At 33.3% G+C, this 13,210-nt stretch overlaps 1 protein-coding gene across 1 annotated transcript; it reads right to left on the bottom strand.

The window, feature by feature from the left end:
- Positions 1–3,116: 3,116 nt before the first annotated feature.
- LOC143083409 (ATP-dependent RNA helicase DDX55-like) lies at positions 3,117–13,171 on the bottom strand. The gene is made up of 5 exons (XM_076259662.1): positions 12,757–13,171; positions 9,080–9,564; positions 6,690–7,264; positions 5,200–5,461; positions 3,117–3,267 (listed from the first exon to the last, which is right to left on the bottom strand). Exons 1-5 carry the CDS (start codon positions 13,142–13,144, stop codon positions 3,214–3,216), a joined length of 1,764 nt encoding a protein of 587 aa, XP_076115777.1. The 5' UTR covers positions 13,145–13,171; the 3' UTR covers positions 3,117–3,213.
- Between the last annotated feature and the right edge of the window lie 39 nt (positions 13,172–13,210).

Below are 13,210 nucleotides of genomic sequence, written 5' to 3'. Positions count from 1 at the left end.
CATGACCGAACATAAAATAAAAAAGTAAAAAACACGTTGATTGTCAAAAAAAAAAAAAAAAACGGCGAATATAGGTTGCAAAAATATTACCCTTAATAGAACATCACGTTTTATTTCATCAGTCATTTTGAAATCTTCAGAAAAGATGTCAGGGTAAGGAGGCATAGTAGACGCACTTATTGTATTCTGAAACCCCGAGGACTCAGCTATTTTAATTGTTTGCATCAGCAGCACAATCACGATGCTGGTCCCGAAAATGTAAAGAGAAAACTAGTTTCCGGAACGGAATATAGTTACAAAATGACTATTAACATATTTTTATAACACTTTATAATTAATTCTATTACTTAAGTTTTATTCTTACTAGATTTACCATATTTTTATTTTTGTCAAATTTTCGATGTGTACGCAACTGCGTTTTTGCGTACGGGTCGCTACGCGCCTGATAACAGACCTTGGACATATAACAGGGCCATTATAAAAACATCCATTCATTAATACTATAGTATTTCATTGTTGCCCAGTCAGATTTTTGGCTAGAAGTGACCAGCAAGGGAAACTATTATAACTTAATCTCTATATCATATGATATAAGATACTTATACCACTAAGAACTGAAGAAGTAGCCGTATCAATAATAGTCACAAGTCATTTAATTACAGTAATTTACCACTATACTATCGAACCAAGGGAAAGTATAAGTATCAACTATACTTAAGTATTCATAAGGTAATAAATACTACAATATGTATAGCCGATAGACCAATAAGACCAGAAATCACAATAAGAGGATCTCAAGAGCCTGAATCGCTCACCTGTATTTCAGAGGAGATTTTAAAATGTTAGCAAACTTGATGAACAAATAATTGTGTAAAATTGTTAAAGTTTGAAAGAATTTGGCCCGGTAATTGCAGAGGAGATTTTTTAAATAGTTTACCACGACAGACGACAACTGTCGTCAAGGGATGGCATACTGAGCTCACATGGAGCCCTCTCAGCCTGGTGAGCTAAAAAGGGCAGGTTTAGCTGAGTTGAAAGTCTAAGTTCTTGTGAAACTGACATTCTCTTTACAAATGTGTCGTCTTTCCGACCGTGCAAGGGCTGCATAGCCAGTCAAGGTCGTTAAAACTTCCATTTGTTGTGTCTTCTTTACTAATATCGGGCAAGTCACTTCCACCTCCCATGTCTCTTAAAACATCTTTGGTTACATCAGACTGGGCAGAGAAGGAGACAGTTTGATCCCTTTGGTGACATTTTCTTTTGCTGAGAATAACCAATCTTTTGGTTTTTATAAATAAATTTAGCTATGCCCTGGAGTCTGTGTATATTTGCGTTCATTCTAAATATAGATCTAATAAGAAGCTGATCAGGGTAAACATTTAAAGTAGCTAACTGAATGTATTGTCTGTAAATATTAAGAGGACAATCTGTAGTGCTATCTTTCAATATCATATGCCTTATTTACCTTGTCGGTATTGATCTGTTATACTATGAAAAATATTAATCTCTAAATTATTTTCGAACAATTTGATATCTTTGCATATCGAAGAGCTTAGCTCATCATAAAGCAAAAAACCTGAATACCCCAATAAAATCATGGACAGATTCTGAATAACCAAAACAATCTACAAGCAAAAACCCTGAATACCCCAATAAAATCATGGACAGATTCTGAATAACCAAAACAATCTACAAGCAAAAACCCTGAATACCCCAATAAAATCATGGACAGATTCTGAATAACCAAAACAATCTACAAGCAAAAACCCTGAATACCCCAATAAAATCATGGACAGATTCTGAATAACCAAAACAATCTACAAGCAAAAACCCTGAATACCCCAATAAAATCATGGACAGATTCTGAATAACCAAAACAATCTGCAAGCAAAAACCCTGAATACCCCAATAAAATCATGGACAGATTCTGAATAACCAAAACAATCTACAAGCAAAAACCCTGAATACCCCAATAAAATCATGGACAGATTCTGAATAACCAAAACAATCTACAAGCAAAAACCCTGAATATCCCAATAAAATCATGGACAGATTCTGAATAACCAAAACAATCTTCATAATTCCTATAAATAAATATAAAAGAACAAGAATATTATTGGTTGAGTATTTTTTTTACTACTGATCTACTATTTAACAGTTTAGCAGGTTCAATAAGTATGACATGTGAATTTTGAGTAGGATCATTGACACCATTAACCTCATGTGCCCATCTAGGAGAACGTTGTTTGTCAGTTAAATAAGTCATAAACAGTATGTGCTACATGAACTGAATTACAGGTAGCAGGCATTTCTGGCAACTTGTGTTCATCAAGCCTTTTATCATTAATTGATATGGTTTCTGTGGAATAGAGTTAACTAGCAAAGTTTTCTCTTAATGAAACAATGACTGCATCAATAGACTTTAGGTCTTTACCACTTATAGTATTTGAGAAAATTCAACCCATAGCTTATGTCAAATATGACAAAAGGGAAACAACTCCATTAAAATGCCATTGGATCATTTCAGTCAAACTTTGTGTAAAACACTTTTAAAATTATCCTTGAGATTGAACAAACAAATTGAAACAAAAGCCTTGTTTATATCTTTGACAGTGACAGAGAAATAAGATTATTAGAAAAAAAAGGATGCAGTAAGTTAAGTCCATAGAAGAAAGAGGTCAGTTAACCAGGGTCAATGGTGAAACCCTCATCAATGTACAATATCATGGGCAAAAAATATTTTTTAAAGACATTTTCAAAAATTTGATCTGGACACTAAATTTTGGTCATAAATAAGCTTTTCCGAAGATAAATGTTGGTGTAGCCTACATTGACTCCAACGACAGAATCTAGGATGCCTATGTCTTGCTTTGGCAACATAAATGTTTCAAGCTCGCCAAAAAAAGTGTTTCAGGAGATAATTCTTTCAATAAAACTCATAGACTAACACAAAAGGGAAATAAATTCAACATTAAACATTGATCTTAGCAACATCTTGCGAAACAAATTCCTACTGCAAGAAATGGGTTAAGCTGAGGAAGAATAAAACAGAAAAGTGTTAAGACTTAACAATAATCAAAAACAAGTGGCCTAAAAAGAAAAGTGCAAAGATCAAATCAGCAATACCTCTAATAAGATATATTTTTTCGTTATTCATATATCAAATACTATAAATAACTTAATTTTAATTTAAATAAATTGTCTTTCTGTCTTTCATTCACCATCTGACAAGTCCATGAATTCTTTATCAAACTGCTCAACAGAAACCTGAAATATAGACATGATAGAAATAATTCTGTTCATTATGTCTATAAAATTAGTCATAACAAGAATATGTCCATAGTACACAGATGCCCTACTCACAGTATCATTTTATATGTTCAGTGTACTGTGATGTGAACTTGGGATCAAAGCTCCAATTTTGCATCAAAATCAGAAAGATCATATCATAGGAAACATGTATACTATCATGACTATGTTTCAAGTTGATTGGACTTCAAATTCATCATTGGGGCATAAAAACTTGCCATGTATGGTCAGTATCAATTAAACACATAATTACTTGTAAATTATATATTATATATTGTCATTCATAAGTTTTGTAGATAGATGTTTTTGTGCTCTTAAATTGTTTCTTTTAAAATTGTTATACAATGACTGATGTACCCATATTTTGACTATTTTATTTATTGTGTCTGTTTAGTTAACGCATCAATGTAAATATAATGGAATTTGATGAGACTGTCATCAAAGTGAGAGGGTTAGCCCTATAAAACCAGGTTTAATCCACCATTTTCTACATTTGAAAATGCCTGTACCAAGTCAGGAATATGACAGTTCTTGTCCATTCATTTTTGATGCGTTTTGTTATTTGATTTTGCCATGTGATTATGGACTTTCTGAATTGATTTTCTTCTAAGTTCAGTATTTTTGTGATTTTACTTTTCAATTTACAGTGTGACAATTAATTTGGTAATTTTACTACAACTTTCAGTTGAACACTTTCTACATTTCTGACCTTAAGACAAACATAGCTATATTCTGTTTACATTTCTTAAATTTTAATATATCATAAAGTGAGCATGTACATGTACATGCAAGAACAGTAACATCAACCTTATTGAGGAGTATCAGTGCAATAACCCTTATATATAATTAATACTTGTGTGCTGTTAATACTAATGTGTATGCATTTGTTTGCACCTGTCCTAAGCCAGGAACCTGATGTTCAGTGGTTGTTGTTTGTTGATGTGGTTCATAATAGTTTCTTGTTAGAACTCCTTTTTTATATAGATTAAATCGCTGGTATTCTCACTTGAATGGTTTAACACAGGTAATTTTTGGGTCCCTTTATAGCTTGTTGTTTGGTGTTGAGGGCCAGACTTTGACCTATAATGGTTTACTTTTACATGTTATGACTTAGATGTAGAGTTGTCTCATTGGCACACATACCACATCTTCTTATCTATATTCTCATTTTATGTATAATCTCTTAAATATAGCATGAAAGCAGTAGTACCAGACAATGATCTGTTAAAACTTGAAACAATTGTTTCAACAATTGGTGTTCTTATGAGCCAAGGCTCCGTGTTGAAGGCTGTATCTTGACCTATAATAGTTTAATTTTATAAATTGTTCTTTAGATGGAGAGTTGTCTCATTGGCACTCATACCACATCTTCCAATATCTTCGACAAAGTGATGCCCCATTCCATTCTGAGGTAACTGTATTCTTTTTTATTACAATGTCAATGTAGGACTTTCTTTGAAACATGTATATTATTATGTTTGGTAGACACAATTGATGTCCTGTCAGATGCAGAGTGTTATTTTAAAAAAAATATAACATTTAATCACTTTACCCCAAAATTGACAATGTTCAACTATCTCCCAAACATGCCAAAAGAGCAAATGTTAAAAAAATCAAAACCCTGACCACACCTTCTACATACAGCCAGCAAAGTGAAAACTTCCTAGCATTTAAACTGTCGGACAAGTTATCTGGAAATACTAAAATGCATGTAAATACTTGGAAAATTTACAAATTTCAACTATCTTCCAAAAGAGCAAATATATATATTATTTTATATTGGTTAAGAATAAGCTTCTCTTGTTGGATAACATAGGGGCACATGACATTCTTAATTCTTCAGTAATAATTTTCATCGGTCATTAACAGAAAAAAACGTATAAATTTTACCTTTCCCTTCTTGAGCTTTTTTAGCATTTTGAAATCTTGTTCTAAATCATCATCATCATTATCCTCATCAACTTCTACAGACTTTTCTAATTTCCTTTTTTTATTTTTTGTTTTTCCATCTTTTCTATCTTTCTTTTTGTCTTTCTGATTCTTCTTGTCTGACCATGCAACTGATCTTGGAGGTCGTGACTTTTGTTTTTTCTTTGAACTTTCTATGCCTTTGGCTATATTCTGCTTTCTTATTTTTTCTCTAGTTTTGTCCCTAAAAATAATTAAAATGGTGAAATAAAATTAAAAGTGCTTGTAAGCAAAAGGTAAAGATTGTCTTATTTTTTATCAGTCATTTGTCAGTGGATGATATAATTGTATAAAGTATTATTAAACATGTTAAAGCATTGGTCAATGTTCATGTTGGTTGTAGTTGATTCAACTAGAATTCTGAATAAAGGAAGATAACTCCAATTTCTAAAGATGACTTAAACAATGCATTACATCATTGATATACAGATATTCAATTCCAGCACCTTTCAAAAGTTATGAGTATATAAATAACATTGATAAATTTCATGAAATTTTTATGGATAGGATGTAAAAGAGGGATGAAAGATACCAAAGGGACAGTCAAACTCATAAATCTAAAACAAACTGAGAACGCCATGGCTAAAAATGAAAAAAGACAAACAAAAAACAGCACACATGACACAACATAGATTGATTGATTGTTGGTTGCTTTACGCGGCATGAGCACAAAAAGGCTATATCGCGGCGACACAACATAGAAAACTAAAGAATAAACAACACGAACCCCCCAAAAAGCTAGGGGTGATTTCAGGCATTTGTCAGGTGCTCCGGAAGGGTAAGCAGATCCTGCTCCACATGTGGCACCTGTCGTGTTGCTTACGTGATAACAAATCCGGTAAAGTATGTTATAATCAATGCACTATACATGCTATATTTTGTATATCTTAAAGGTAATTATATACTTTGGAAGACTTAGATGCACAGTCAGTACCATCATGACCATATGGTTTTGATTGCATAAAATACAATCTTTACCCAATAAAATATGTAACAAATTTTCAACCAAGTAAAATATTTTACAACTATAGATAACCTTAAGCTTACGACCATTGTTTAACTCTGAATCTTCTAAAATTACCTAATTATAAAAAAAAGATGTAGTATGATTGCCAATGAAACAACTCTCCACAAGAGACCAAAATGACACAGAAATTAACATTTATGGGTCACCATCACTGTAACCTTGTTGTAACCTTATTTGTTTATAAAATAATATGTACAAGTATATTATATGTGTATGTGTGAAAAAATAACATTAAAAATAACATATTTACAGCCCCCCCCCCAAAAAAAAAAACACTCTTTAAATTGTCATCATTGCATGTATTGAGCTTATCATGCTTATTGACAAATTGTCAAAACATGTATGGCGTAGACTGAAAATGTAACGTAATATCATGTATATATACCTGTAAGGAATTTCAGATAATTCCACTTCAGTAGGTTGAAAATTTTCTAAAACTTTTCCCTTCAATTCAGGCATTTTAGGGATTTTCAAAAGTCCAAAACCTGTCGCTAATTTCCCAAAGTCCAATAATTTCACCCGAAAAATCATACTACACTCATGTTTAATGTATGACTGTACAAAAGACACATAAGCTCGAGCACCCTTTTCAAATATAGCTCGGTCTTTTAATGCCAAGTTTTGCAACTTCGGTAAATAGTTATTTACATCGTCTTTCTTTATCAAAGGTCTTAAATACACTTTCTGATTTATTTCAATGAACTTCACATAAGTTTCCTCTGCTGGTAATAAGAAGACAAGAGCAGTTCCTATATTTCCTATTCTAGCAGTTCTTCCACATCGGTGAACGAACGATTCTGCCGACTTCGGAGGATCATACTGTATAACCCAGTTGACATCTGGAATATCTATTCCACGTGCCATAACGTCTGTACATATTAAAAGTCCACTTTCTAATTTTCTGAATTTTTCCATAATTTTGTTTCTTTTTTGTTTCAGTTTACCATGGATACTCAAGACCTGGAAAAAAAACATGACTATTGGTTTTTGTTTGAGTTGTTTTGTCATGTTGGTAACTTTTATAGCTGAAAATCAGTAAGGAGTAATCATGGTAATACTCAAGTCCTGCATTGTCCTGTTTAATTACTTATTTTTTTTTATTTTTTTTGTTACTTCAACATATTTTTGACAAAGTAAATAAAAATAGTTATCATGACTATATCTGCACCTATACTATCCAATGCCTATTTTGTATCATCATGACAGGCCCTTAGCCAGGAATTTCCAAGGAGGCGGTATTTGGACTTGCTAACTCAACTCTAACAGTCACAATTCAAACAGAACATTGACTTTGACAGCGCTTATTTGTTTTTCAAAGGTTGGTTCATTTGAACTCCCCCTGGCTATAGCCAGTCAGGGGACTTACTTAAATGAGTGATTTTCTAAATCACTGATTTAAGTAACATTATTTCCAAACAGATTGGAAGTAAAGAGTTGTCTTTCTTTAATAATCACCTATTTAAGTAGTACAAATTAATCACTAGTGATTGAACTTTATCATGTTTATCATGTTTATTATAGCTTTAAATATAGAATACTAATGATCCAGGGACTAATCATGTTTCTAAACTTATCAGAACCAACATCTGTGTTGTCTAGGATGACCAGGTCATTTCAGGTGATGACCTTGTACTGAATCTAGGATAATGACATAAAAATCACTTGTTTAAGTACATGTATCATACCTAATTTCCTTCCCCAAAAACACTTATTTAAGTATCATTATTTTAATAACCCCCACTAATTTCAACACCCCCGAACAGTGAAATTTTTATCGCGAACAGTAGAATTTTATTACATAATCTGAAAGATGAAATTAAAACCTTGAACTTTACAGGAAAAATACTCCCACTGTTGGGAAAAATCTGTTAAGAAAGTATGAGTTTATTATGTAAAGCCATTATTATAGCATTTTTTCAACTAAAATAGAATTTGCAGATAAATAATAGCATCAAAGGCATAAACCTTGCTACATAAAAGAAGCAAAAAGTTCATTTTTTCCAATTTTATTACTGAAAAGATATTATTAAAACCTACATGTATGTGTTTAAAATTTTGGTAAAACTTCAATTTTTCTACTCAAATAAGTGATTTAAAAATCACTTATTTCAGTAAGTCCCCTGACTGATAGCATGTATAGGTATGCATGACATGAAAAACAAGAATGCCCCACTCACACTATCATTTTTCATGTTCAATGGCCCGTGAAATTGGGTAAATAATCTAATTTGGCATTAAAATTAGAAAGATCATGTCATAAGCAACATGTTAACTAACTTTCAAGTTGATTGGACTTCAGCTTCATCAAAAACTACCTTGACCAAAAAACTTTAACCTGAAACTTGCACTTTCATTTTCTATGTTCAGTGGACCTTGAAATTGGGGTCAAAAGTCTAATTTGGTCTTAAAATTAGAAAGATCATATTATAATTAGCAACAAGTGTACTAAGTTTCAAGTTGATTGGACTTCAGCTTCATCAAAAACTACCTTGACCAAAAACTTTAACCTGAAGCGGGACAGACGTACGAACGAACAAACGGGCGGACGGACAGACAGACGAACGGACACACAGACCAGAAAACATAATGCCCCTCTTCTATCATACATTTTTGTAGGTGGGGCAATAACATATATTTTGTTGAACATACTGTAGTATATAATAATTATGTAACATTCAAATATCTCTTGTGTTAAAATAGGGCAACTTGCAAGTGTGACCTTTATAATTTAATAGGTTAAAGTATATTGCAGCTCTATATACATGATATAGGTACCTGGTGATTTTTCAGGATAGCCTGCAGACACTTTGAGAAATATTCAACACCAGCACAGGTACTGAAAAACACCATTACTTTTTCTTTCCGATGACACTGAATAAAGTTAACGAGTTGATTCAGTTTTTCATCACTGTCTACAATCATGTAAAGATTTTGTAATGAAGATGGTGTCCGTTGATCTACAACATCTTCTGCAGACTTTTTCTCTTTCACGTTTATTCGTACAGGATTTCGAAGACCTGCTCTTATCAACTTTTCAACTTCGTCTGTTTGAGTTGCTGAGAATAACCCTGTTCTTCTTTGCTTTGGAAGATAACGCAATATTGTATTAATACTGGTTTCGAATCCCATATCAAGTAACATGTCAGCTTCGTCCAGTACTAACACCTCTAGGGACTTGACTCTTCCTGCAAGATTGCATTGGTTAATATTCTTCTCTAGCATTGCTTCTAGCCTTCCAGGTGTTGCTATAATTATGTGTCCTGAAAAAAGTTAGACTTAAATTAAAAAGTTACACACTAATCATGTGCTACACACACTAATCTATAGTAAATGACAATTTGATATATATACAAGCTCTGACACAGGGTTCTCACTAAGGATTTTTGAAGGCGAGTCCAGGGACTCATCATTTTTAGGTATTAAATATTTTAGTCTCCGTTTCCTATTAGAGCAATGAAATCAAATCAAATTCAGATCACTTTTAAACTTTTGCTATAAAATGATGATATTTGTGTTTAACTGACAATATCCAGGACCAGATGGATTTTTTCCAGAGCTGTTTATTAATGCTGGAAAAGAATTTTTAGACAAATTATTAGAAATTATGAACAGATCATGGAAAGAAGGAATACTTCCACAAAATTGGAAAATGGCAAATGTAAAATTTTTGAAGAAAGCACACAAACTTAGTTACAATAACCCTTCAGCATACCGGCCAATTAGTTTAACCAGTGTAGTATCCAAACTGATGGAAAGAATAGTTCTATACAGAATAGAAGAATATGTGGAAACCAACAACATCATTGATAATGAACAGGAAGGATTTAGACAATACAGATCAACAGTCAATGCTTTATTGTCACTCATCCAATCAATATATGGGGGATTCAACAAGAAAATGATTACGCTTGCTTTGTTCATTGACTTTGAAAAAGCCTATGACAGTATATGGCGAGAAGGATTATTAGTAAAACTTTATCAATATGGAATCAAAGGAAAAATCTGGAAATGGGTTCATTCTTTTTCAAATAACCGTGAAGCAGTAATCAACATCAACAACACAAAAGGAGAACTATTTAAAACACATACAGGATTACCACAAGGTTCAGTCTTATCCCCTATTTTGTTCAACATCTTTATAGCAGATATTTTTCAAACCGTTCTGGCACAGAAATGTAAATTTGCAGATGATGCAACCATATGGCACACAGGTGAGGACATCAATATTCTACAACAAGATCTTCAAACAGATATTGACAAGGTGAATGAATGGAGCAACAAATGGAGGATGAAATTGAGTGTAGAAAAAACAGAATATTGTATTTTCAGTAAAAGTATACAAAATACTACATCCGTTCTACTTAAGCTTGGTAATGGAACTTTAAAACACAACAACAATCCTAAAATTCTTGGAGTTACACTTGACCAAAAACTGACTTTCAATACTCATATAGATAATGTACTGAAAACAGCAAAAAGATCATTAGGAATAATTAGAGAAATTAAGGGTATAGCTAATATTCCAACAAAAAGACTAATAGAAATTTACCAAAGTCTTGTTTGTTCAACCATCACATATGCAAGCTGTGTTTGGCAGATTGGAAATTCAACAAACCTACACAAGTTGGATGAGGTTCAAAGACATGGCCTTGCCTTATGCCTTAATATGCCTTCAACTTCCAGCCTTGAAGTTCTTCAGATAATTGGTGGAGTCTTACCTTTAGAACTGAGAAGAGAAGAAATAGCAATTAGAGAATTGGCAAAAATTACATCATCTTTTACAACAGTCCCAATTAAGAAAAAGCTAGAAAACTGGAAAACAGAATCTAATCCGGAAACTTACATCTCTCCAATTGGAAAAATGATACTACAGGCAGATGATATGAAGAAGGAAACATCAATTGAAGTAAATAATATTGAACAGCAATATGAATGTTGTGGCATGTGTGCAATTAGAAGGGCACCGGATTACTGGACCACATTGGGAAGTTCCAAAACAAGAACCAGTGAACAAGCCATTGAAGGACAAAGACTCATAAAACAACAATTAGAAGAACTTCCTCCAAATACAACAGTGGCATTCACAGATGGCTCATGCATGGGAAATCCTGGGCCTTGTGGTGCAGGAGCCATTATATACAATAATGAAGAGGAGGAAACAATACAGTACCCTGTATCAAACAGAGGATCAATACTACTAGCAGAGCTAGTAGCCATTAAACTTGTGCTGGAATAAATAGACAATTATAATTACCGCAATGTTAAACAACTTAACATATACTCTGACAGCCAATCCGCCATAGGCATTATAACCTTAAATTGGAAATCAGAAAACTATCACAAAACCATACAAGAAATCAAAAACAGGAAAATAAAATTGGAACAAAAGGGTTTTAGTATCAACATCATTTGGACACCGGGGCACTCTGATATAGAGGGAAATGAACAGGCTGACCGTCTAGCAAAAGCAGCGGCAAAAGAAGCAGATAATAGGGAGGAAATGTCTTCAATCACGACAAAACAAGACATCAAACAAGCGGCGAGAACATCAGTCATTAAAAAATGGAAGACACAATGGGAATCTAGTGAGGTTGGGAGAAGATTTTTTAATCATCACCCAGATGCATCAAAAAGAATCAAACTGGACTTCCCATCAAAAAAGCACTTCAATATATTAAACAGTCTCAGATCAGGATACTCCAAACTAAAGGGGTATCAACATTTCATTAACAGACATGTAGAAGACAACAAATGTACTTGCGGAGAAATAGAATCTGTAGAACATTTTTTATTATCTTGTGACAATTACAGTTTGGATAGAGAAAAACTCCGCCAGTCAATATATTTCAAAACAGGAACACTTAATCTAGATCTAGAAGAATTACTTAACACAGAAGCCAGTGCAGACATACAATATGCAGTTTCCGAGTTTATAGACGATACTAGAAGATTTGATCATTTGTTTTTATAAATCAGTATCAACAGCGCCTACCTAAATTAAAGTGAAAGTACAAAGAGAAAATACAAACGTGATTAATGTATTCAAACGCGCAAGTGACCAAAGTACATATGAGAAAATCAGTGTCAAGATGACACATACTAAAGACTAAAGACTTAACTGTGTTCAGTTTATACAAAATATTTCAATCTTGATGCATCTGTGGACTCACCAGTTTTGAAAATGGTGAGTCCAGACAAATTTTGATGAGTCCAGGACTCATGGACTCGCCTTAGTGAGAACCCTGCTCTGACGTCCCAAGGCCCCAGCTTGTCAGAGGAACAACAGGTGTTGGACATCAGAGTAATCTCAGACTAGTGTCAATACCACAATACCAACATGGATCTAAACTGACCGAAACCTAGACTTACTCCGACCACAATGTACATGAACCACCAAAAGTAAAAGATGGCCAACTACATGTATCTTAACTTAAGTACAAAATGTAAATTGCCTCCATTTTTCTTTAAAGCCTCTATCATTTCGTCTTGGTCCTTCCCTCCTATTATGAGAGCAGATGTCATTCCAGGAAACTTTTTTAAAAACTCTGACAAAACTTCATATATCTGGCATGCTAATTCTCTGGTAGGTGTAATTATAATTGCTCCAACTTCATGTTTTGAAAGAGGTTCTTTCTTGTGCAACATTTCAAGAATTGGTATTAGAAAAGCCAATGTTTTGCCACTTCCAGTAACTGCCTCCGCGGCTACATCTTTGTTTTTCATGAACAATGGAATACATGCTGACTGAACAGGGGTTGGCTCTTCGAAATTAAGTTCCTTTAAAATGTTACAGATCGGTAACGAAAGACCGATTGACAAATTTTTCCACGTGCCAGCCATTTTAACTGGTACCTCTGACAACTTCAAAAAGAGCATAGCGAATAAAGTTCAAGGATAATAATGTAA

The sequence above is a fragment of the Mytilus galloprovincialis genome, chromosome 7 (assembly GCF_965363235.1).
Source record: "Mytilus galloprovincialis chromosome 7, xbMytGall1.hap1.1, whole genome shotgun sequence".
In the NCBI taxonomy this organism is placed as follows: Eukaryota; Metazoa; Mollusca; class Bivalvia; order Mytilida; family Mytilidae; genus Mytilus; species Mytilus galloprovincialis.
The sequence above is the reverse complement of the archived record's forward strand: the minus strand, read 5'-3'. Positions and strand labels throughout refer to the sequence as shown.